Source organism: Hoplias malabaricus, chromosome 1, assembly GCF_029633855.1.
Source record: "Hoplias malabaricus isolate fHopMal1 chromosome 1, fHopMal1.hap1, whole genome shotgun sequence".
Lineage (NCBI taxonomy): Eukaryota > Metazoa > Chordata > Actinopteri > Characiformes > Erythrinidae > Hoplias > Hoplias malabaricus.
In genome coordinates, this window is record NC_089800.1 from 8,080,160 (window position 1) to 8,106,906 (window position 26,747).

General features: G+C 40.6%; 1 protein-coding gene across 3 annotated transcripts in view; it reads right to left on the reverse strand.

Annotated features, from left to right (window-relative positions):
* adam22 (ADAM metallopeptidase domain 22) overlaps window positions 1-26,747 on the reverse strand; it is a 131,124-nt gene that overhangs the window by 11,141 nt on the left and 93,236 nt on the right. For 2 of the 3 annotated variants that reach the window (XM_066645540.1, XM_066645555.1), the window contains 19 exons: window positions 25,983-26,057; window positions 24,386-24,457; window positions 21,749-21,915; window positions 21,540-21,624; window positions 19,927-20,017; window positions 19,743-19,794; window positions 11,429-11,528; window positions 10,533-10,604; window positions 10,322-10,414; window positions 9,839-9,919; window positions 9,667-9,717; window positions 9,422-9,485; window positions 9,148-9,253; window positions 8,940-9,059; window positions 8,167-8,335; window positions 7,565-7,676; window positions 3,683-3,773; window positions 3,006-3,059; window positions 1,978-2,163 (listed from right to left, as the gene is read on the reverse strand). In XM_066645540.1, coding sequence (XP_066501637.1) covers window positions 1,978-2,163; window positions 3,006-3,059; window positions 3,683-3,773; window positions 7,565-7,676; window positions 8,167-8,335; window positions 8,940-9,059; window positions 9,148-9,253; window positions 9,422-9,485; window positions 9,667-9,717; window positions 9,839-9,919; window positions 10,322-10,414; window positions 10,533-10,604; window positions 11,429-11,528; window positions 19,743-19,794; window positions 19,927-20,017; window positions 21,540-21,624; window positions 21,749-21,915; window positions 24,386-24,457; window positions 25,983-26,057 — 1,841 coding nt within the window. The remainder of the gene's footprint in view (window positions 1-1,977; window positions 2,164-3,005; window positions 3,060-3,682; window positions 3,774-7,564; window positions 7,677-8,166; window positions 8,336-8,939; window positions 9,060-9,147; window positions 9,254-9,421; window positions 9,486-9,666; window positions 9,718-9,838; window positions 9,920-10,321; window positions 10,415-10,532; window positions 10,605-11,428; window positions 11,529-19,742; window positions 19,795-19,926; window positions 20,018-21,539; window positions 21,625-21,748; window positions 21,916-24,385; window positions 24,458-25,982; window positions 26,058-26,747) is intronic. The other variant, XM_066645547.1, reaches the window with a different exon arrangement.

Here is a 26,747-nt window from a genome sequence, read left to right on the forward strand (position 1 = left end):
AAAACAGTAGAAGAAGACGGTCATCAGGTGACCAGAAAAAGCTGAAAGCCTAGTCCGTCCAGGTGGAGATAAAAACATGATCACTTACTTACTGCCATGTTAAACACAGCTGAACCTGCTGTATTTACTCTCACAGTGAGAGAGACAGAGACAGAGACAGAGAGAGAGTCGTCACAAATATTAATGGTGGACAGAGAGTCAGAGCAGCAGAGAACACCCCTCTTATTTAAGCCTTTAAAACTCTGAATGGCTTTTTATTCATTTTCCGTAATTAAAGACAGTACAGCCTGTTATGTCTCGGTTGGGAGACTGGCGGCACTACACACTTGACACGGACCACTCCTCATTCGTGTCATTGCATGAGTTCAGATGTCATTGGGAGGCGGGTCAAGAAACTGTCGATCAGGGCTACAGAAGCGCTGTGTATGATGCTGGCGTGTTACACGTCCAGAGCATTTCCTCAGTTTGTTTTGTTCACCTGACAGCCTCCCGCTTTCTCTTCTTCGTTTACAGATGTGCACCGGACAGAGCTCTGTCCTCCTACTGGTCATCGTCAAGAACAAGTCGTAGGAAATTTCAGACTGGGCCAAAACATCCAAAAAACTCTAACACACTCGAATTTTCCTCAGGGAATCATGGGGCATCCCAGACGCCACGTCGCTGATCTTTAATTATGTCGCACTAAACAGGCCGCTCCTCGTCCCCGACGCTCAGATTTGGTTCAGACGCTGGAAATTTCTCGGATAAATAGGAATCGGGCTAAATTTGTGTAGTTAAGGATTTGAATACAAATAAACCTTTGTGCTGTCCTTTCTAAAACAATGTGTTTATTGAATTCTGTTGTTTACTGCTGAGCTAATGCCATACAACATTAATAATAAGTAATGTCAAATATTAGAAGAATTTAGAATCATTCATACATTAATTCATTTTCTGTAACGCCACTAAATCAAACTGCATTAAACCATAATTGCATTAAAGGTGCACTTTAAAATTTAAGATTTTTGACATCTTGGGGCTAAAGGCCTATTCACACTTAGCACTGATTTTTTTTCTCAACTCTAAAATCACAGGAAGAACCTGGAAGAGGGAGATTAAAGGGATTCCTTGAGTCGGAGCGTTGATTAATTTGTCATTTTACTGTAAACACTGCAAACAAACTTCACACTGAATCCGCTCCAGAACAACACAGTAGTTCAGCAGTGTTTCCAAACGTCACTGGAGGAGTTTGAGACGGGTCGCTCCTCTCGTTAAAACGGATTATATATGTTTTAACCTCTGCTTTTTTGTAGTCTGTGTGTTGATTATTTTTTTAAGCTTCAGTTTTCTGCTGTGAACAAGACGAGCTGTTCTTCCTGGTCATTTGTTCCCTCTGTAACCATGACAATAGTGCTCTGATTGGTTGATCTGATTTTAACGTCAAACGCATAAGATGGAATAGGTTCTAGTTCAAAATCTTGCAGTCTGTCAGCTTCAGACTCAGTGTAAAAGACACTGTTAATATACGTGTGAAACGTTTGTTTCCAAAGCTTGACGTGCGTTTTTCTTCTTCTGTAAAAACGGGACTTGGTGTGAAAACGCCTTAAATAGGTGAACTGCACCAACACTGGAGAGTGTTTTAAACAAGTTTTAAACATGTTCTTTATAATTTACAGTTTATTTACACTACTGAGAAAATGAAATTGAGTAATTCACCTTTACAAATCCTACCTGCCTATGCAAATGAATCAAATCCTCACAGCAATGTTTCAATATCCAGTGGAACTCCTTATTAATATTCTTAATCTGAGAAGAACTATTGGGCAGGTTTTACTGGGAAAGACTGGTTAATGTTGAGATACTGGTTTTGATTTCATAGATATTTTTTTTACATTCATGTTCTACAGATATTTGCATAAAGATTAACCCTACTGCTCATGACTGAGGCTGAGGAAGAGAAGGGTGAAAGTGAGGATGAAGATGAGCGCAGGTGCACACCTGAAGCCAAACAGTGAGATGTTTTGGCTGATGGATGGGATGGAAGTATAAATCTGGAGGTGAGACAGATAAGCAGACCTCTTCTTGGAACTGCTGCCCGAGTTGGAGCTCACTCCCTGTGGCACGTCGCTGTAGAACGAGTCGGCGTCTCCGGGTTTCTTCACGTAGTCACCGGGCGGCATTTGCCTGGAGAATATCAGCATTGAAATAAGAGCTTACACACTACACACTTCACTGACACGAGGCAGGGATTGATCTCAGGACCCTAAGAACCCAGAGATGTGTAGCAGTGACAGTACCTGCAGGACCTCTGTGTTGCCGTAGTTAAAGGGAATGACTACGACTGTGAGGAAAGCTGTTCTAAGCTCTGCATATTTTAATTTTAATGTGAGGAAGAATAAAGACTGGTGTTTGTTTGTAGCTGAAGTGTAACAAGTCAATAATTCCCACAGGAACTCATTAGTAACTCAAGCTGTTTAGTTTTGTAGCACTGTCGCTAATGCAGTTAGCCGTCTCCAGAATTTGGAGACATTTCCACCTTGAGTGATCTGAAACAGCAAAAATAAGTGTTTACCACCTGTGGAGCAGGAATAGAGCAACATCCTCATCTCGGTTCATGCTTTTCAGCATTTGGAGTCTCTCCACTGTCTAAAAAACACCAGATGCCTCTGCCACAAGCAGAGAGAGAGGGAGAAAACGTAGCACACCGACCGAGACAGTTGAGAGCTAGCAAATTTCATAAAAGAGTTTTTTCTAAAAGATTACAGTCATGAACTACCTCTTTAATTCGGTTACTGACAATAAATATTAATAAATTAACTAATAAATAATTTACATACAGGTCAAATTCAATTTAAATATGAATGCTTCTGTCTTTCTGGAACTGTCTGAGCAGGTGTAGGGTTCGTTGACATGTTGCAGTAGCAAAAACATCAACCAATGCAGGGGGAGAATGCGTTGGGAATCACTGGAGAAGGAGATTCATAGTGAACAATGATAAAAGCAATAAAACGTTAAGTTAAACGAACCGACAGAATCTTCGATGCACTTCAGATTCCGCGTACTGCCGCTGTCTGTAGCTTCTGCAAACAAACAACAAAAAATCACTAGAAACAGGTTAACACTGCGCTAGTCATGTGGTAATTATGAAGTCCTTAAGACCTATTCACACAGAGTACGATTTCTCGCACAAAAAAAATGGATGCGATTTTTAACGTACTGGAACGTGTTTTCTGTCTCAGCTCTGAAATCGCAGGAAGACAATGGGAGTAGGAACAATTATGAATGTATCATTTTACTGTAAACACTGCAACTAAACGCTACACTGAACCCCCCCCCCAGTCTCCAGAACAACACGGGAGTTCAGCAGTGTTTCCGAAGGTCGCGTGTTGGTTATGATTTAAGCTTTTGTGTTTCATTATGAACAAGACGAGCTGTTCAGCCACCACCATAATGCTTATTTGATTGGTCTGTAACCATGACAACGGCACTCAGATTGGTCGGTCTGAATTTAACACACCCGTCAAACAGAAAATAGAACAGGTTTTAATTCAAAATCTGTCGCAGCCTCGCAGTCCGTCAGTTTCGGACTCTAGTGGGCAGTGTGTAAAATAAATGTAAAGTCAATATATTTTCACATCAGGGTGTATACTGGATGTATATTACTGTGTAAGTAACCGTGTATGTGTGTGTCTGTCTCTCTCACTTGTAGCCCCATGCAGAGATGGCCAGTATGAGGGCCAGAACCAGAATAGACCCAGCTATGGCTCCGATGATGATGTTGGTGCTGATGATTCCTGCCAGGAAAAAGAGAGAGAGGTCATGTTTACTCCAGGGGGCACACTGCGCAGAACACGGTCACACATTCTGCAAGACAAACCAGGGAAAATGCTACCATAGGTGATTTTACCATTTATAAAAATCAAAACCCACACCTGATACAACTGTTATGATTCAGATTCTAAAACCGATCTATGAAAGAGTAGAAAATCATTTATTTTTAAACAGAGCACATCGCTGGAGCTCTATTTATGGTCCACATCAACCTGATCATAGGAAGTTTGCCTAGTTAATATCTAAAAAATAATAATAATGACTCGTTTCAATTAGTTCTGACTTGGCATCTTGAAATAATTTATAAATAATACGCTAAAATTAAATTATTTTCCATCCATCCATTATCTGTAACCGCTTATCCAGTTCAGGGTCACGGTGGGTCCAGAGCCTACCTGGAATCATTGGGCGCAAGGCAGGAATACACCCTGGAGGGGGTGCCAGTCCTTCACAGGGCAACACACACAGTCACACATTCACTCACACACTCACACCTACGGTCACGTTTGAGTCGCCAATCCACCTACCAACGCGTATTTTTTGACTGTGGGAGGAAACCGGAGCACCCGGAGGAAACCCACGCAGACACAGGGAGAACACACCACACTCCTCACAGACAGTCACCCAGAGGAAACCCACGCAGACACAGGGAGAACACACCACACTCCTCACAGACAGTCACCCGGAGGAAACCCACGCAGACACAGGGAGAACACACCACACTCCTCACAGACAGTCACCCGGAGGAAACCCACGCAGACACAGGGAGAACACACCACACTCCTCACAGACAGTCACCCGGAGTGGGAATCGAACCCACAAACTCCAGGTCCCTGGAGCTGTGTGACTGCGAAACTACCTGCTGCGCCACCATGCAGCCCAATTTAATTATTAATGTTCAAGAAAGAATGAAATTAATTTGTTATAATTAGCCTTGGTAAGACTCATTATTTTAATGTTATTCATTCATTCATTCATTCATTATCTGTAACCCTTATCCAGTTCAGGGTCGCGGTGGGTCCAGAGCCTACCTGGAATCATTGGGCGCAAGGCAGGAATACACCCTGGAGGGGGTGCCAGTCCTTTACAGGGCTTTAACGTTATTCTAACTATTTATTATAAAAGTCATTACTTTGAGAAACAAGTCAATATTATGATATGATAAGCCGTTATTTTGATTATGTCCCAAAACCTTGTGAGCTGCCTAGATTGGCAATGACTGCAAAGACAGCTGTTTAAGTCGGCAGCATTCTAACAATCGTCTGTCCTCATGAGGCAGATTATCCGCTTGTTAAGAATGACGCCACGTGTGACGTTTTGCCATTTCCGGGTCCCATCTCAGACACCCATAAGGCATGTGTTTATGCTTTGAATAAAGCAATCAATTGTTAACTTAGTTCAGGGGTTCATTAAAATGAATAAATTAAACGTTAGACGAAGCAAAGGCGTCTTTGGTAGCACGGTTTGCAATTTGCAGCTCATTCTTATCTGTGTGATCTGCCGTACGGACTGACTGTTTGCTCCACCTCTGGGAGAGAGAGCTGCTGCAGCTCCATCTCTGGGAGCCAGCTTACATCTCCAGCTTACGGTGATCTAACGAGTTGTATTTTTGATTATCTAATATAAGGTAGCTAAGATTTGGACGGTGGAGCAGCAGGTAGTGTCGCAGTCACATAGCTCCAGGGTCCTGGAGGTTGTGGGTTCAAGTCCCACTCCGGGTGACTGTCTGTGAGGAGTTGGTGCGTTCTCCCTGTGTCCGCGTGGGTTTCCTCCGGGTGACTGATTGTAAGGAGTGTTGTGTGTTCTCCCTGTGTCTGAGTGGGTTTCCTCCAGGTGACTGTCTGTGAGGAGTTTGGTGTGTTTTCCCTGTGTCCACATGGGTTTCCTCCGGGGGCTCCGGTTTCCTCCCACAGTCCAAAAACACACGTTGGTAGGTGGATTGGCGACTCAAAAGTGTACGCAGGTGTGAGTGTGTAAGTGACTGTGACTATGAGTGTGTGTTGCCCAGTGAAGGGCTGGCGCCCCCTCCAGGGTGTGTTCCCACCTTGCACCCAATGATTCCAGGTAGGCTCTGGACCCGCAGTGCCTCTGAACTGGATAAGGGTTACAGATAATGAATGAATGAATGATTTGTATAGACAGTAGCTAGATTTGGGGCTAGAAGGTCTGAAAAGTCACTTAATCTAGCAGCAAAATCACCACCTTGGCTATTACTTAGCAACAGCAGTTTGGAACCTGACATGACGTTTCACAAGGTTGATACACAAGACTCTGGTGTTTCTTTTTAATTTTTTCTTAACTCAGCGGCTAGTGCCGCCTCAGAGTTTCAGCACAGTGGATTCTAACCTTCCCATTTTGGCGCAATTTTAATTATTTTGGCTTTGGGAGAGGAATGAAATAGATGGGAGTTGTTCTGGCGTTGCACCATAGAATTGCCTTAAAATTCGGCCAGATTAATATATCTTAGGCAGCATAATGAGTTATAATGAACTGGGTCAGCCTACACAGAAATGCAGTGCCACTTCACTTACATTATATTAGTACAATAACTACACGAATAAATAAACAAATCTCAGAATGAAACAAAGTTAGAAAAACAAAGTGGGAAATACCAGTCACGACACCACACATAATAACATCACCATAATCACACAATTACACAATTAGCACTTTAGACACACTGAGAAGAGTTAGAGCAGAGAGATAAGCAATGGAGAAAACAAATGTGTGGGGGGGAAATTGGATAAAGAAAAGACAAATAAATAAATAAATAAATAAATAAATAAATAAATAAATAAATAAAATAAAGGGAGCAACAACAAACACCCAACAGAGAAGAACTCAAATCTGACCTCACGGAAACTCCAGCAAAAGACATGAGCCTGTCGACAAAGAATGAGTGCATGAAAAGGAAAGCTATGAAAAGAAACAGAAAGAAAAGGAAAACAATATTGGAAATGAGCATGACTGGCGACTGCCATTGGCTGAACATGAAAATGAGCACAGAAATCAAAATGAATAACAAACAGATGAGAAAAAATGGCTCATTCAGCAATGGTTCTGTTCTGATGTGTAGTTTGTATTATCTCTCGGCTGCAACAGCCCCTAATCTTTACAGCAAAAGTGCATGACTTGGTCAAACGAGTGAAGGAGAGGGCAAAAAGGAGTGGGTCTTATGGCTATTTTGCAACATTGGGATTATGACACACTTAGAGGAGTTGCAGACAGTGTGTGTTAAAGAGAAATTAGCATGCTAAGCTACGCACTTAGTTGTACGTTATTTCATATTGGTGTCAAATTCAGTGAAACTGAAATCCAATAAATGAATTCCTGGTTGTTGCTTATTTCGGAGTGTTTTTTTCCTTCGTTTACATGGATGTATCATAGAGAGAGAATTGTCTTTCAATATATTGAGCCTCACAGAATCACAGTATCTTGATATCATCGTTATGAGCTAAGTATCATGATAATATCGTATAAAAATTTCATAGTGAAAATATACAGATTGTAACACTGTTTTACGTGTTTTTTTGACATTTTAATCAACGTGAAACATCTTTTGGTTTCGGGTTACACTCATAAACGGCTTTGTCCTAATTTCTTTTAGCCGTTGCTATGGAAATTGCATTATGTCGCAATGCATTCTGGGCAGGTTCTCCTTCTGAAGTGGACATCTGTGTTGACTCATTCCCTCACCTCCTCAGAGAGCTCACTTAACACGCTTCTGTTTATGGCTAAATGTAACGGCTCTTACCTGAGGATGTAGCTGTGGGTCCCACCACTAGGTAACTGAGGGGAGAAGTGGAGTTACAGTCTTCGCCTGCCCAGCCCAGGTGACACACACACTTCAGCTCATTGCTGCACACCTGCAACACGCCACATTTCAGACAGAGATGAAATACAGTGATTTTAGGGCAATATATTTCTTACAGAGAAATATGGCTCCTTCCATTTAAACCAGTACTAATTCATTTACTCCAGTGATACAGCCATTATACTGACCCCTAGTGGTCTGGATGTATCAGAGCTTATGTACTAAACTTGTTTTGGCTGCCACCATTTTCTGAGACACTCAATGGAGCATCAACGGATTCATTCATGGATTATCTGGTGTTAGTGGCATTAAAAAGAAAAAAGTGTGAACAAATAATTAATTTTATGAATATGTATTGTTTGTTTTTATTGGTAAAAATGACTTATTAACAGCGCAAATTAAAGTATTAATGATTAGTTTGAAAGCTCATTTGCATAGTGTGTCCTCAATATTGAAATAATTATAAAAACAAAATGATAAAATTTTATTGTGTGAATTACACAGGCACACACACACACACAGACACACACACACACACATACCCCATGTCCGGAGCAGATGACCCTGTCGTTGGTGCCGGGGCAGGTGCTGAAGTTGAAATCCTGAACTGGGAGGCATTTTTGATTAAAGCAGATTCGGTCTGTTCCACACGCCGTTCCATCCTCTACATAACCCAGATCAGTGTCTCCGTCTATCATCACGTGTCCACCACTGACACACACACACACACACAGAAAAAATGATATATATTGTCCTGAATAAGTGTGTATGTGTGTGTGTCAGTGGAACATAAAAATCCATCATGGCCATGGGCAGCCGTGGCCTAACATTTAGAGAAGAGGGCTTAGGACTGAAAGGTCATTGCTTTGATTCCCACGACTGGCAGGAAAACTGGGGGCGGTGGGAGTGAAGGAACAGCACTGCCCTCCTCCCTCAGTCCACAGCTGAGGGGCCCTTGAGCAAAGCACTGAACCCACAACTGCTCCCCAGGCATCGGGGATGGCTGCCTACCGCTCTGGGTGTGTGTTCACAGCCCCTAGTGCACTAGTGTGTGTGTGTGTGTTCACTGCCAGAGATGGGTTAATTGCGGAAGACACATTTCGTTGTATGTTGTACATTGTGAAATAATTGCTCATTCACATTGCATTTATGCAGGTCTTAGTAACCTCAGCAGAGCGTTTATTACTGAGGCAAAGATGGCAGGACCTAGAAATGAGCCTTTGGATCTTTGGAGAGAATTAAGTTCCATTTATCTATCAGAGTTCATGCATGCGAATCTGTGTGTGTGTGTGTGTGTGTGTGTGTGTGTGTGTACCTGCAGTCCAGAGAAGCACTATGTTGGGCCACTGAAAAAGAGGTCAGTCCTCCCTGCAGCTCTCCCAGTCTTGGTGCTGGGGAGATGTTTGAACACAGGAGGTATCCACACTGTACATCCCTTAAAACATAAATACTCAATGTATATATTTTTTACAGCTGGTCAACTGTAATTACAACACATCACACAACGGTACACAAAGACTTACTGCTTTTTACACTGAACCCACGTGTCCTTGTCCTTCCCACAATTCCCTTTTTCTGTACCCTCGATGTTCAGCTTCTCGTAACAGAACTTATCCGCAGATGTTGCCTCTGGAAATAATAGCAGCGTAAAACATATTCTCACAAAATTAACAATAGATAAAAATCTTCCTCAGATACACATTTGTAACTCAATGGAATGCACTGCCAATGGTTACACTGTTGTTAATGTGTTACAAAAATAACAGGACCTAATAAACAGGTCATTTTATCACTCACTCTCTCCCCAGATGTATTTGCACTGTCTATCTTTGGTTTTGCATTTCCCATTGAAACATCGACCCTGAGACAAGACAAAATCATTAACATCATTATAGTTTATTTATTTTCTACTCTGTTTATTTGAGCGGTTTTAAACTTAAAATTAGTTTCAATATTTATACTTTTTTCTACAGATGTACATTTCAACATATTATTTTATACATAATTTAGTGCCGAGCAAAAATGACGGGTCGTTCAGTTACCTGATCTTTTTCACAAGTGTAGCCATCCATTTTGTGCACATTTGGTGGACACTGTAAAATAAAACCAAACTCACAGCTCAGCGCTTTTTGGAATGACTGTTGAAGAGACCGGACCTGACCCGGTACACTGTAACATGAGTGTTAAACTCTAGCTATGGAAGAGCAATCCCACCTGGCTGGAGTTCCCAGTGCAGTTCTCTGGTATATCGCAGTCATTCACTGCCTCCCTGCAGATCACACCCAAAAACTCCATCTACAAACACAACAACGATGATCAGCATACAAACATCTCACACACAAACACGCACATGTTTACACTAAGAGTTTGGTAATGTCAACATTCAATTGTTCATTCATTCATCCATCCATTCATTCAGATCAGAATCGTTGGGTGTAGGGCAGGAGCACACACTGGACAAGGTCCCAAGTCTATAACGGGGCATGACACACTCACACACTGTGGACGCTTGCAGTCCCTGAAAGTCATATTCAAGCTGAAATCTGGCATCATCAGTATGTAAAATATTAACATTTACATTAATATAATCACTAGATATTAATATTAGACACATATTTTTGCTTAATACTGTTACTTCCACAGTTCACACCCACCCACCACCCACACACACAGCAGCCACAGCTAAACATTTCATACCTGACAGTTATTACAACAGAGTCCATTACTGCATTTAGAGCCTTGAGTCAGAGTGCATTTATTACAGCAGTTTTCTCCCTCTCTAGCACATTCCTACAGAGAGAGAGAGAGAGAGAGAGAGAGAGAGAGAGAGAGAGAGAGAAAGAGAGGTGAATACACAGCTCTGAGGCAGGTAGAGATAGATGTTTTGAATCTCCGGAAAACACCTCACCGCTGGAGTTCCACAGTCACACTCCTCTCCTGGCTCCACAAACCCGTTTCCACACTCTGGAGGGTCGAGAAGCTGCAAAACAACCACTTTCACATGAGGAGGGGCTTGTTTGTGGCAGTCACTGAATACTGCCAAGCAGACAAAAAAATATTAACCTAATTTCTCAAAGTATTAAATTATCTTGCAATAAAGACTAATTCTCTTAATATTTTGAATTAATATATCAAAATAATGACTTATTTACTAACTACAGCATGTTTGTAAGTTACATTTCATTCATTCATTCATTATCTGTAAGCGCTTATCCAGTTCAGGGTCGCGGTGGGTCCGGCGCCTACCCGGAATCACTGGGCGCAAGTTTGGAACACACCAAAGGGGCGCCAGTCACTTCAACCCAGCTACCAACATGTGTTTTTGGACCGTGGGAGGAAACCAGAGCACATGGAGGAAACCCATGCGGACACAGGGAGAACACATCAAACTCCTCACAGACAGTCACCCGGAGCAGGGCTCGAACCCACAACCTCCAGGTCCCTGGAGCTGTGTAACAGAGACACTACCTGCAGTGCATTTGACCCATTATCCTTTAATGAGGAGTTATCAATGTACAATTGCAACATGTTTAAAAAAATTAGAGTAGCTAAATAATAAGAAAATATTAATAACTGCTTGGTATTTGGACGGCTGGTATTAGCTTTTGTTAGCGTCCTAAAAACACCCAGAATCATCAGAAACCTTCGAATGTTTATTAGGAACATTTAAACCTCTCAGTGTGATTTGCATATTGCAGAATACTGCAGCATCAGTACTGTAGAGTGATCATGATTAATGAGTGCAGCCTTATTGTTAACCTATAATCACAGTGGATGCAGTGTATAAGCGGTCAAAAAACTCACTTTGGAGGGTTTGTTAAAGAGACAAGATCCTCCACCACTAGTTAGAAAGTTGTGGTACTCTTCTACATTGCAGTCAGAGAATCTCCTGGGCAGATAGAAGCTGATAAAGAGAGAGAGAACCACAAGGGGATGAGTGCACTGGACTTACAACAGGATTCATATACTTACATTACATTAAATCAAGTCCTACATTTCACCTTCATTTCTGTGATTTGTCTTAAATAAAAAAGTAACCCTTTACAATAATGGTATGTTAATTAATGATACATAAAACAGCTATAAGCATTACTAAATGGTTAGAAAATGTCAAAATGTATAATTAAGTAATGATAAGTAACAAGAAATAGCATTAATTAGCATTATTTAGGATTTTATAAAATACTAAAATAATGCTTGTTCATGTTTCTATCATGATTTACTGATTAATTGTGAATACGTAATTGTTCATTAATGCTAGGGTGTTTTCACACCTGCACCTTTTAGTCTGGTTAAATCAAACTGGTTCGTTTGGGCAGGTGTGAAAGTAATCAACCTCAATCCAACCCAACAAAAAGGTGTACGCTGCAGGTCTGTGCTAAATGGCATTAACAGTCAGCTTTGTATATTGGACGCAGTAGGCAGGTAAACAGAGAACTGGTTAAAGTTTAGCCGCTAATCGGGATAATGGATCTGAAACGCACTAATCAAGAACACAGGACCTTCTTCCTGTGTTTACATTCATGAACAACAACTAACCTGGGCAGTTAAAGGAACACTAGGTAAGATATGTTTTTGTTTGTTTGTTTGTTTTTTGCTCCTGGTGCTCCCCCTAGTGTAATTAATATTTATAGCATTGTATTGAAATCAATAATAAGGGGAAAGAAAGGAGGGTGGTTTCCTGCCCTCCTCTAAAAGTTACACAATGCAGTTTCTGCAGCACTGAACCCTGAAGCAGTAATTTTTAGCTAAAAATATTACATAGTATTCCTTTGATTGAAGACTATTATAAATGTTGTTGGAAAGTAGTATTTGTATGATATATTTTTCTTATTTCATGTACAATCTGCATCTGTTTCTGACTGCGAGGGCACTCTTAAGAGGTGAGAGACCAATCTCAGACTAACACTGAGAACAGTGGCCCTTGGATGAAAACCTGATCAATGGAGTAGATGTGCAGTCTGTAATGTCATACCCTTATATTGGAGCAACAAGCTAGGTAGGTTTCTAAAAATGTGAGCACAGTGGAAGCAAAAGGAATTCATTTCTAATAAAGTTAATGTAGTGAATGTAAACTCTACCAACAAAAATTAGGATAATACTCTTATAACATTAGTCAAAGTTCTGGGAATGTTTTTCATATAGTTTAGAAATGCAACATTAAATAACTGATGCTAGTTGTAGCTGTAATATCATATCTAGTATGTAAATGTTAAACAGGACTTTAGTGTTATATCTATCAGTCTCAATGGATTCAATTTAGAACCAAAACTAAACATATAAGAACAAAAAAGGGGAGAAAGACATTCACGGATCATGCCCTGGACAAGAACGTGGAAGACAAACAAAGACATGGATAAAGCTGCACCAACTCAAACACACAGAAAACAGTAAATGCTGCAGAAAAAAATGACTTAAAACCTTTTTATTTTACATTTTTTTCACCAATACCCAGTTGAGAGCATGACAAACAATACTTTGTTATGTCTAAACCTAAGGGACCTAGACACGACTCTGAACTGCTAACACAGAGCTTCTTTATTTACACAGTCTCCAGAGCGCTTAGCATTAGCCTAGCAATCTCAATCTCATTAGAGACATCTCCTGCTCTGTCACTGACTCTGCAAATTCTTCTTTACAGCTCCTGAGTCTCTGCCAAGATAATAATGTACACTACTCTGTCCTCTACAGAACACCAGTCAAATCACATCCTCCTTATTTCTGATCCATCTACTTCTCTTTCTCTCAGTTGTTTAACTGTGTCATGTTACACGTACTAATCAAATCAAATCAAATTTATTTGTATTCACAGAATTCTACATGTCTTAATGTCATATTTTCAAGATTTTCACACAATTTTTCAAACGTTTTTAATTTTTAAGATTAATGACAAAAATGTCTAATAAGTTGTGTACAGATAGTACTTAATTTTAAAACAATAATGCTTTAAGTTTGAAATTTTAGTCTTGTCAATAAGCATGTAGCAAGCTGTCACGCCTTGGCCTTGTCCTGTCTGTTGTTCACACCATGTTCTTACTTAGCCCATGGCTCTGTTTATTATTCTTCATGTCTCTGCCCTAGTCCCGCCTTAGCTCCAACTCCTCATCAGTGTCTCCTCTTGTGATTGTTGTTCCCAGGTGTTTTGTATTGTCCTCTAGGTTATAAGCCCTGTCTTGAATCTCAGTGTTTGTTGACTATTTGCATTCCATGTATCCCTCTGTGTCTCTGTATTGCTGTTATTATAGGTCCTGCCGTTTATTTGTATCTCTGTGTCTAGGTCTCTCTGAGTATCTCTGTCTAGGTCTCTAAGTAAGTCAGTTTAGCATTGGCTCTGTATTCAGGTTTAACATTAGCTCTGTGATTTAGGTTTAGCATTAGCTCTGTGATTTAGGTTTAGCATTAGCTCTGTGATTTAGGTTTAGCATTAGCTCTGTGATTTAGGTTTAGCATTAGCTCTGTGATTAGATTTAGCCTTAGCTTTCTGTTTAGTTTTCTGGGTCTTTCTGTGTAAGGCTGTTCAGGTTAATGTTTAGTGTTTTGTCTTTAAGTATTTCTGTCTGTTGATTACTTGTTTTCTAGTTGTAGTATTACTTTGTTTCCTTTATGTCCTTTTCATTATAATAAAGTATCCTCCCTGCGTTTACCTCTGCCTCCCCGAGTGCATACTCTGACACAAGCTATGATGGAGTTTTAGGGCCACAACATAAAAAAAAAAATGAGAATAAAGTCAGAATTCTGGAACTTCCTCTGTATCCATCATTTTCATCATCATTAATTGTATCCTGTGAAACCACATACTCTCTTTAGAATAAATGGGATCTTGAAGAATTGATTCAGCTCAAATTCTAATAACAATCTGGTCCTGATGTGCCAGATGACCTAGTATATATTTCTGAAATCAATACCGTAGTATGACTTAAGAAATACATTGCATTCCTTGGTTACTCTGTGGTTGTGCCTGTCCCATTTTATGTGCAGCGAAATATTCTGACATTCTCTGAATGGTTTCGACATTATTCTCAGAATTATTTTCAAGTTTAATCTCAGAATCATTACGACTTTATTCTCAGACTTATTCTGACTATTCTCTGAATCTTTTTTTTTTTCAATTCCGTGACCCTAAAACTGTTGTAGCAAGCATCACATTTCTAAGTCATTATTAGGCCACAAAAAACTTGGGAGGGAACAATCAAGGTTAAGCTTCTGTTGTGGTACTACTTCTATTTGTGTTATAAAAATATTGTGTTGTGTATTGTAAAAATATTATTACATTTTTCCTGTCTCTAAAATAACCCATGCATAATCCATAACCAATACATAAATTAAAAGGGGGAGGGGGGGCAAATCTTTTTTGATTATTTCTGACACGGTCTCCTCCATCAACTCAAGGCTCAATAGCTGCCTATTCAATGTTCCTCAATGTCTTTAGGCAAGGCAAGGCAAGGCAAGTTTATTTATAGAGCACCTTTCATACAGAAGCAATTCAAAGTGCTTTACAGAAAAAGAAATTACATTAAAAAATTTAAATCTGTTCAGTTGAGCTGGTGCCTTCCTGTCTGTGAACAATCTAAGATCAATGGCACTGTGTATTCCCATTACAGTTAGCACCTAATATCAAACCGTAAAGCAGTTCCAGGAACCATTAGCAGTGGTCTAATGGTCAACGTGTTCATGGTCTGCTTTTTACAAGGGATATAATAGGGAACCTCATCCTCCTCTGCTTACCTGCTTAATCTCGAAAGATTAAGTGATTCCTATATCTTCAGATTCATAAATATAAACAACATCAGAAAGCAGAGATCCAGCAACCCGCAACTGGATTAGTACATAGTTCATACGTGATCGCACATGCAGGTACTGAGAGAAAAACAATAACATGTCCATCAATGGAGTGGCAGCTCAGTGAACACATATGACTGAGTGATATATACCACTGATATTCAGGTTAATAAGCTTGGAGTTTCAAAGCGTCTTTGAGCTTTTAAATATAGGAAGGGCGGTTGCACTGTGGCATCCATAGATGATACGAAACAACAATGATAAAAAACAAATGGACAAACTAGTCTAGACACCCTTCTGACTGGGTCAGAGTCATCAGATTTCTCAGCTTCAGAAGTCTTCAGATTTGTAGAGTGTGTGGGGCTTATAAGGCCCTTTAACTCCTGATTGGGAGAAAGTGACTAACACCGCCCACCACGTGTAATACGATGGTTGTACTTTCCATAATACTTCAGAGTATGGATCCAACACAAGTGACAGTAAGTCATATAGATGTTATGTACACAACCTTGGAAAGGCTGGCAAAGGCCAGTTTTTGGAGAGAAACCTCAGTGCCACTTGAGAAGACCCCAACCTGAAGTATTGCCCGAGAAGCTAAGCACATAGCAGCACAGAGACACATTTTAGTATGTTTCAGCCAGTGTGCTCTGTCACTAAGCCCGTAGTCATGAGTCCAGCTGTCATGGCGGTTGCAATGAGGTCTAGTTCCAGAGCAGTTTTCCTTGAGGAACTAAGTTAAGTGAATGTGACTGGTGTCACTGAAGAAGCGGTAAAAGAAAGTCATCACATCCTTGATCAAAATTACTCACCCAAGAAACAGGGATTAGAAACAAAACACTTTTCATTTTGTGTGAATTCTGAACTCCTACCTAAAGACTGCTCCAGATAAGAAGATAGATAATAATTCCCAAAAAAATAATTTCCATTGCTCACAAGCTAACGTTAGCATTAGCTTATATGACATTTAGACTTGCCTTGTTTGAATCTCACCTTCATCATAAAACTTAGCTCTGAAAGTATAAAACATGGATTATAAGTGATATGCAGAATAAATATTAACCTTAAACAATAACTCCATAAGTGTCCTGTCAGGTTTAAAAAAATAGTATCTGTGGGGGTTGAGCTTGGTAAAATGTAAAGACAATTAACTCGGAATAAAAAATTACATTAAAAAAAATACTTAACCAAAACTTTTAAATAAGTTTTTAGTTCCAAACAAGTATTTTTGCCTGTTTAAAGTCTCCCATACTCTACAGTTTCTAATCCCTGGTGAAATTAACACATGCAGGATACACAAACATATGTTTTATGAAATATATGTCATGGTATACACCGAAAAAAGTTAAAATAAAACAAATAAATAAATAAATAAAAATTAAAAAAAATATCCTCTAATAAGCCATTGGTTTGGTTCTTCATGACAGTCATAACATGTGATGTGATTCATGAATAGGGGCTTTGCGGCAGAGGGCGTCAAATGAAGTTTTGACAGCTTGGATATTTACTTGAATTAGACGACTTTACACATTGCTTAAATATATTCTTGAATGATTATGATATTACACACTGCTTCAGTCAGTTGAAAGGTGTTTTAAGCTTTGAGGGCAGGATCATTATCAAAATCCCCTTTAACCACAACCTGTCAAACCAGCTGTCAGCCAGAAAACAACAAAAAAGAAAGAAAGAAAGAAGAAAATGGATTGTAAAACTAGGAGACTGCAGAAGAAAATACAGAGGGTAACGAGCCGCACTGTATCTTTCCCCACATCTCTCTCTCTCTCTCTATTGGTTCGAGTAGAGCATTGAGACGCTTGGCCACAATGCTATTGGATGGAATGGAGAGGGCAGAACTGACTGAGGGCCCTCCCCCAAAAGCATCTGATTGGTTGAACAAGTAGCGAATCACGGCCAGGCTTCTGCTCACCTGCTGCGCCATTCGAAATCGAAGGAAAATGTAAGAGGTGTTAAAAGAGACGGGTCAACACACACGGGGACACACATAAAAATCACATACACACACTGACCACAATGCAAGATTTGACCATGACAAAAACGGCACACATGAGAGACCACTGTAGACATCACTTTCATTAAAACTACAGGCCTTTCATTATATGGAAATGTGAATTCTCTGGCCACGTTATTAGAAACCCCAGAGCTCTAGCTCCATTGGTCTGATGGGAATGTAAAGCGTATCCAAAAGATACTTAGCAAAATACATAAAACTTTTCAACGAACCAAACAAAGAAATGGAAGATAAGCCCTAAACATCTGTCTGAACGAGTCTGAACACACCTTGTCGAAGTTAAACTTACATTAACACATTCGTAAATATTGTATGGGTTTATCATAACTGTAAATTAATAAAAGCATAAAATATCAAATCGACAAAACATGTCATTTGGCCACACTTTTGCATATGTCCGTATAAGGCGCCATTAGAACAAATATACAGGGCATTATCCCCAGTAAAACGTTGCTGTGCCCTGCTAAGATCACAGTGGTAAAAATTCAATTTTATTCTTGATTGCTGAGCAGAATTACAGAAAATGCCATGCCAATTCACCACAGGAAATACATTCTCCATAACCCCCCAGCAGCTTTCCTAAAATTTAAGCAGCTAATGCTGTCAATCAACGAAAGATTACTTTGTGTTTTTGTGCACAGAATAATGAACATATTTTATATGAAAATTTGTAATAATGTTAAGCAACAGAACTTATCGTTGTAAAGTTAATTTTAAAGTCTGTTGTTTACTAATCGTTACATTCTAGACAATGTCCAATTAAATTAGGAACCGCGGAGGGTAACTAATTACACAATTCACTCACGTGCTAAATGTACGTCATGTGTATGTCAGAGGAAATGTGGATGCAGATTTGACATATGATGCAAAACTGAGGAGATCTATACTGTTTCTGTTTGTTTAAGAGAGTGCACATAAACAAAATAAATACAATAAATGAACATTTCTTCAGGGTTAATTAGTTCTTCATTTCTCATCCATGGCAGAGTAACACCCACTTTAGCGTTAAATCACATTTTCTATTTAGTATTGAACAGGCTTCCCAGCAAACAAGGAACGTCCAAAATACATCTTAATGAGTTAGTTTAGTGGTGACCAATCGATAACGTCAGTGGACGTCCAAAGTGGGTTTTATACAAGTAATTTATTTCGGGACCAATTAATAACGTCCAAAATACGTCTAATAGTCGTCTTTTCAACTTTCATTTTCAACCGTAAGAGAACGTTGATTAGACGGCAGTCATTACATTATTTCAACACTGAATCAACGGCTAAATGTTTACTGAGTTTTTACTAGATGGACAACATGCAGTCTAGAAACGCCTACGTGTCCATTTTTGCTATGATATTTCAGGTGGTTGTTAGGTGGTTGCTAAGTCGTCGCAAGGTTTAACCGTGGTCCTGATTCCAATGGTTAGAAGCCGACCAATGACAAATAGGGTAGAAGCCAACAGGTTCAGACTGTAATTTTACAGCTACAGGGAGAAAGCTATAGGGCATGTTGCTAATAAAGTGGCCAGTGAGTTGAAGTACAACATATGGTTGAAGATGTTAAAGAAGTCATACATCTATAGGGGCCTCTGAGGGACAAGACATACGGAGTATACAGAAATGCATCAACACTTTCTCATGAGGAATGATAATTCAAGTTTAGAGCAGAAATGACCTATACTAACTCTTTAAGGGCTAAACGTTTACTGGCGGCGGGGCAGAATTCATAAGGCTACATGAGGCATGTGACATAAATATGAATCTATTAAGGCTTAGATCAATCATTCGCAGTGTTTTTGCTTCTGGGGCTCCCCCTAGTGTAATTCATTTTTAACACACTGTACTGAAATCAGAAGAGAGGGGGTGGGAGGGGAGTGGTTTCCTTCCCTGCTCCAAAAGTTACATTGTATATAATGAGTTGAAATTATTTTGGAAGCAGACAAGGCCTTTTGAGTGACACTGGGGTTTCTTCCACCTAGTGGCCACATCAGAAGAGTAACAGAACATATTCAGATGAACCAACCTTTGAAGCTTTCAGTGACTTTGGTGCTGAGACTGGTACATGATTGAGAAAGTGTTGTGGACTGGGATTGTGCACAAACCGAAAAAGCTAACACTGATAATACTGACTCACTGGTTGTGTCAGAATGACAGATGGGGTAAACAGAAAGCACACAGACTAAATTCAACCACATGGCACCATGATATCACTATCTAGAACACAAATGCATGGCTTTAAAGTTATGTGCATGTGGTTTTTGCATTTGGATGTGGGTACAATGTTTAAAATGTTGTAGAATCAGTGTTTAATTAAAAACTTACCCAACATCATCCATTATGCAGCCGGACCATTTATCATCACACTTACACTCCCCTAAATCACAGAGAGAGAGAGAGAGAGAGAGAGAGAGAGAGAGAGAGAGAGAGAGAAGATTAAGATACAGAGATATGAGTGAGATAAAGCGAGGGAAAAGAAAAAAACGTTGATCCATGCAGAACGTCTCACCATTCAAAATCCTTTTCTTGTCAGAGAAAATGCCGATATTCTGCCCAAGTGACTGCGCAAGAGTGATGGCCATTTCCTCTGTTTTTCCGTACTGAAAGATAAAAGGAGAACGGTGGTATGTTTAAGCAATATTCAAACATTTCTCTTTATAATAAAAGGTTAACTGTGTATCAGAGGTTTGTTTTTAAATTGTATTAGTGCCATTTTATGAAACATTTCTTCTACTTCTTCTTCTTAATTATACATTCTAAAATAACGTGTTAATGTTAAAACATTTCCCCATAAGATACAGTAATTTTTATTACCAAAAAAGTAGGCAAAAATTTATGAAAGTGGGTATTTACTATATAATATACCCATAGAGTGGGTCCAAAACATGGAGGGCAACCATGTTCAAAATTGTTTCAGTACAGTACATCTGATAATCTGTATGTATTAAAATATCTGGAGAAGATGATGGATCGCAGCACAATGTTCTCCTGCAGTTGTGTTAGTGCTAACTAAAGCTAACAGCTTAATGAAGATATGACATTATTGTTTACCAATCTCACAATAAACTGATGCCTCTTAGGACACAAATATATATGCATATAATATATATTCCTGGCAGAAGCTCATTTTTTCAACATATATCTAACTACAACAGAACAGATTTTATAAACATATATATATTTATTTATTTTCATTGGGAAACCTCTGGTCTGCTTATGCTACCGCAGATCCAGCCCCAAACCCTGAGATCTCTCTGAAACACTAAAATTTGAAAGGCCCACCACTAGCGAGGGGAACTCCAAACTGGAGGAACTGTCTGGCCTTGCCCTTAAGCGAGGGAATGTCTTGCATCCTTGTTTTTCTCTCAGGATGGCGACTTCAGGTTCTGCAATGTTTGAGGTATTCCCTCGTTTAAGGGCAAGGCCGGCCTCTTCCTCCAGTTTGGAGATTTCCTCGCTAGAGGTGGGCCTTTCAAATGTTCCAGTATTCAAGGTCCTGTGGGTTTCTAATTAGTTAAAACAAATATATATATAAATAAATAGATAAAACAGATAAAATAAATCTACTAAAAATTGTGTGCATTAATTTGGCCAACACTTTGTTTGTAATGTATGTGAATTTTTGGTGCTTGTAAATATTTTTGAAACATTAAAGGAACACTAGGTAAGATTTGATCATTTTACTCCTGGGCTCCCCCTACAGTTGCAGTGTGTAATTCACTTTTACAGCACTGTCCTAAACACAAGAGGGAGGGGAAGGAGCGGGAGTGGTTTCCTACCCTCCTCCAGAAGTTACATAGTATAGTTTCTGCAGTGCTGAGCCGGAGGTAGCAACAACAGAAGCTCTATTTCCCCTATTTAAGGTCTGGGAAGCGTCACAATGATTCTGAAGCTGTGATTTTGATTTAAAAATCTACCTAGTGTTTCTAGTGTAATGTGGCTTTCAGATTTAGGTTTACAGGTTTTTACCCTGGTTGAGTACATAGGCTGTAGTCTTTCTCCATTCAGAAACATATAAGCTTGGTCTCGTATGAGTGTAAAGCAACCGTCCACTGGGGACAGCCAGTGAAGGAGCAGACTTTCCTATATAGATAAAACACAGTCATGTGCCTCTGCTCTTACCTCATTGACTCCTCCCCCTTTAGTCAGTGAACAGACTCCTCCCATGTATGAGGCTCCGCCCCAGCTGCTATGGAAACGGTTACCCCTGGAGACACAAAGAGACTCTATTAGTGTCCTTTCATTCTGATGTTTTAAAAAAATGACAGGTATTAGGGATGCGTAGCAGGAAACATGAGATCTGGGGTGTGTGTGTGTGTGTTTAAACCCACGAGAAGAGGTGGACGGAGTCACTTTTCTCTTTGATGAAGTCTCGTCTGTATTTCATAAACTCTCTGAGTGTGATCATGGGGTCGTCATTAATGTTGAACCTGTTGTCTGCTGCCCATGTTTCCATGGCAACCAGCACGATTCTGGTGTTCAGTTGCTCTTTAAAGATCTGAGGACACAAACATCAGCCGAAACATGAATAAAAAAGCACATCAAAGGCCAGAGTGAGCAGCAAAGCGTGGGGTCTTGTAAAGATAAAGGGGGAGAGGGTAGGATGAGACACACATTTTCAAATCTAATTTCTGACTCAGGTCAAGCTTTCCAACAATTTGTTTACAAGAGCTAGAATCACACTCTATGTCCAAAAGTATATGAACACTAACATTTCTTTAGAGTTCCCCATGGCTGGATTAACAGCCTCTACCCTTCTGGACAAGCTTATAACTAACATTTCTGTGAGGATTTTCTGGCCTTCAGCCAAAAGATCATCAGTGAGGTCAGGTACTGACAATGGCTGATGAACTCAGACACACTAACACATCCATTCATTCATTCATTCATTCATGAATTGTCTGTCTCTTATCCAGTTCAGGGTCACGGTGGGTCCGGAGCCTACCCAGAATCACTGGGCACAAGGTGGGAACACACCCTGGAGGGTGTTTATTTGTATAGTGCTTTTTTACAACTGACGTTGTCAATAAGTTTTAACATGAAATGTAAAACCCCCAGCTGAGCGAGGCTAGGGGCAACAGTGGGAAGGAAAAACCTTTATAATAGATATTATAATAATAACAGAATAGATAATAGAATAATAGCTAAGGGAAACAAAGATGATGGTAATTATAACAATAGTAGTAGTAGTAGTAGGTTGGGCAGCTAGTCCAAGGCAAGTGGCAGTAGCTGAAGTGTGGGCAGCTGGTCTGAAGTGGGGAGCAGGAGAGCTCCATCAGGTTCTGGCCAGACAGGTGGGCAGTCATTTAGCCGCCCAACACGACTTAACCCAAAGGTGTCGGATGGTGCTGCATCGTTCCAGAGAAGGTAACTCGACTGATGCACAGCCCAATGCTGGGTGGTTTTATAACCCACTAGCCGAAGCCTGATATTGTGTATGGTGATTTTAGACCCATGCATAGCTGCTTTAAAGAGCCACATTTCACTTCATACTTTAAAACCAAGATCATACAAACTGTTACATAAACTGCATTATACAATTCAACATCTAAGAAGTGTCTACAAACTCTTGAATCAGGGCATATCTCAGTTAGTAGGGTTTTATTTATGGCTAGTTTACAGATACTGATTGTGCCTAGTGTTTAGCCTGGACTAACATCATAGTCAAAGGTAATTCTTCATTGAAATAACGCATTTGTATATTATTCCCTTTTCCAGAGCTTTGTCTGGAATAACGTACAGCGTATACTGAGATATGAGATACGCCATATCATAACATACAAATAATCAGGGGTATCCACAACAATATGCTAAACACATATGCCATAGCATACTGCAGTTATGATCTCCATGTTATTACATGTAAATGAAGACCTTTTAAGTTGCTGAATGGTAGAGTGTTATAATAGAACACATCACAAACATATCCCCATGTGTTTGTTTATGTGTCTGGACAGCCAAGTGCAAAAGGATCTCCTGTCTTAAGGCACAAGAACACATCACAACGTTAGATTTGTTGTTGTTTACTGTTGGAGCTGCTTTGAGGCCTGGTGTTGACATACTGATCAACAGGCGAGCACGGCCAAGTACCGACTGTCTCCCACCGGGGAAGGGAGTGTGTGACAGAGAGATGGAGAGAGAGAGAGAGAGAGAGAGAGCAAGAGAGAGAGAGAGAGAGAGAGAAAGAGAGAGAGAGAGAGCGAGTGAGAGAGAGAGAGAGAGCAAGAGAGAGCAAGAGAGAGAGAGAGAGAGAAAGAGAGAGAGAGCGCGAGTGAGAGAGAGAGAGAGAGAGAGAGAGAGAAAGAGAGAGAGAGAAAGAGAGAGAGAGAGAGAGAAAGAGAGAGAGAGCGAGAGAAAGAGAGAGAGAGAGCAAGAGAGAGAGCGCAATGGAGAAAAGCTAGAAAAAAGAGAATGAGAGAAAGAATCACATACTTCCTCCTAGGCATGGATTTTTTTTAAAAATGCTACCCACAGACAGTGCAACCTCCTGAAGAACATTAATATCCTTTGTATTACAACTAGCATGGTTCTGATTAAAGCAACAATAGGTAAGATTTTTTTGCTACTAGGCTCCCCTTTCATTTGCAGAGTGTTATTTTACTTTTAGAGCACTGTCCTAAAATTCTGTGAAGCAGCTTTGCGAGATCAGTTGTAAAACTGCTACACAAATAAATTTAGATTTGATCTGATTGAAATCAAGGAGGAGGGGGAGGGAGTTGGGATGGTTTTCTGCTCATCTGCAAAATTTACATAATGCAGTTTCTGCAGTGCTGAACCTAGAGTAGCAATGACAGAGGCTCTATTCTCCCTATTACAAGTCAGTGAATCATTCCAATAATTTTGAAGCTGTAATTCTAAGGTAAAAATACTACCTAATGTTGCTTTAATGGGAGGTTCTACATGTATCTTAGAAGTTCCAAAGCTGCCTGTTAATTCACAACCTCACCCCAACATGGCTCCATACTCACCAAATCAGCCATGTTCACTACTGACTTGGCATAGTTGTTTGTTTGTCCGACTGACAGACGATGCTTCTTGTACTGGAAGAAATAAACAACCCAACTATAACTCATTATGAGACAAAACAAATACAAAACCAAAATACAAATCTACAATAAGTTAAAAGCCACAGCTGAGAAGAGCAGATTAAAACCTTACTTAAGTATTTTTCCTTGTAATTCAGTAAAAGTAAAAGAACCTTTTTAAAAAATAATTTGTGTAGAAGCATGAGTAACAGCCCCAAAATACTAAATAAATACTAAATTACTGTGCAAGTAAGTATCTATCAGTAAAGGAACTGAAGTGTTTTACAACAATATTCTTTCTGAAATGAAATAAAGCCCTGATGAGCCAAAGGTAGTGGTCAGTAATCACAAAGTAGCACTGCATCCAAACAGAATAAATTGAAACACACAAAAAAACTTGCAACTAAGCAGGAATGAAATGAAATACAATTCAGACACAGGGAGAACACACCACACTCCTCACAGACAGTCACCCGGAGGAAATCCACGCAGACACAGGGAGAACACACCATACTCCTCACAGACAGTCACCCGGAGGAAACCCACGCAGACACAGGGAGAACACACCACACTCCTCACAGACAGTCACCCGGAGGAAACCCACGCAGACACAGGGAGAACACACCACACTCCTCACAGACAGTCACCCGGAGGAAACCCACGCAGACACAGGGAGAACACACCACACTCCTCACAGACAGTCACCCGGAGGAAACCCATGCAGACACAGGGATAACACACCACACTCCTCACAGACAGTCACCCGGAGGAAACCAACGCAGACACAAGGAGAACACACCACACTCCTCACAGACAGTCACCCGGAGGAAACCCACGCAGACACAGGGAGAACACACCACACTCCTCACAGACAGTCACCAGGAGGAAACCCACGCAGACACAGGGAGAACACACCACACTCCTCACAGACAGTCACCCGGAGGAAACCCACGCAGACACAGGGAGAACACACCACACTCCTCACAGACAGTCACCCGGAGGAAACCCACGCAGACACAGGGAGAACACACCACACTCCTCACAGACAGTCACCCGGAGGAAACCCACGCAGACACAGGGAGAACACACCACACTCCTCACAGACAGTCACCCGGAGGAAACCCACGCAGACACAGGGATAACACACCACACTCCTCACAGACAGTCACTCGGAGGAAACCAACGCAGACACAGGGAGAACACACCACACTCCTCACAGACAGTCACCCGGAGGAAACCCACGCAGACACAGGGAGAACACACCACACTCCTCACAGACAGTCACCCGGAGGAAACCCACGCAGACACAGGGAGAACACACCACACTCCTCACAGACATTCACCCGGAGGAAACCCACGCAGACACAGGGAGAACACACCACACTCCTCACAGACAGTCACCCGGAGGAAACCCACGCAGACACAGGGAGAACACACCACACTCCTCACAGTCAGTCACCCGGAGGAAACCCACACAGACACAGAGAGAACATACTAAACGGTAGAGCATGTCAACAGTAATCATAACCTCATAACTTACCATCAGGTGATCATTAATAACCATCAGCTCGATATATTTGGTCTCATCTTGGACGTTGCGGGGACTTCTCGCCACCTAAATCACACAAAAAAAACCCCAAACACTTCATTTACCAATGTGTCATAATATACAATCTATAAACTCTGACTCAATAATACATAGAGATTAATGCTTTCAGAGATGTCTTTTCACCTTTTAATAAGAATCCTTTTTTATTTCACCTGTCAGACAGGACCCCCTACAAAGTCAGGAGAGTGAGGACTAGCACATGCTTCCACTGAGACATGAGAAGAGAAGCCACTGCTTCTTTTAGAACTGTCATCAACTCAACACGCTTGGAGGAGAACACTAACTTCCCAGTCCCACTTACAGTGCTAGCAATGACATTCCCAAATTGTCCTAATTAATTTGGCTCTAATCGACTCGACTCTACATGGCTCAACTCGGCACGTTGAAAGCTTGTCGCATTTCCATTGGCAGGGCTCCTCCGCGAAATGGACCCGGTGACGTGCAAAACCCAGTCTCTAACAGGAATTGCTGGCTTTTCAAAAAAGGAAAAGTTAGGCACTGTTTACTCATCATGTATTCGTGTGTTGTTTTTGTTTTTTGGACTGAACTCGGTTCTCACAGATCAGTTTTACTTGTTGCATGCTCAGCTTTCACTGGAAATTTTCGTCGGCCATCGACCCAAGGAGCATACAAACCTCTTCAAAACACCTCGAGGTGAAGTTATGAGCTGCCGCTGTGAGTCCAAGAAAAATAAAT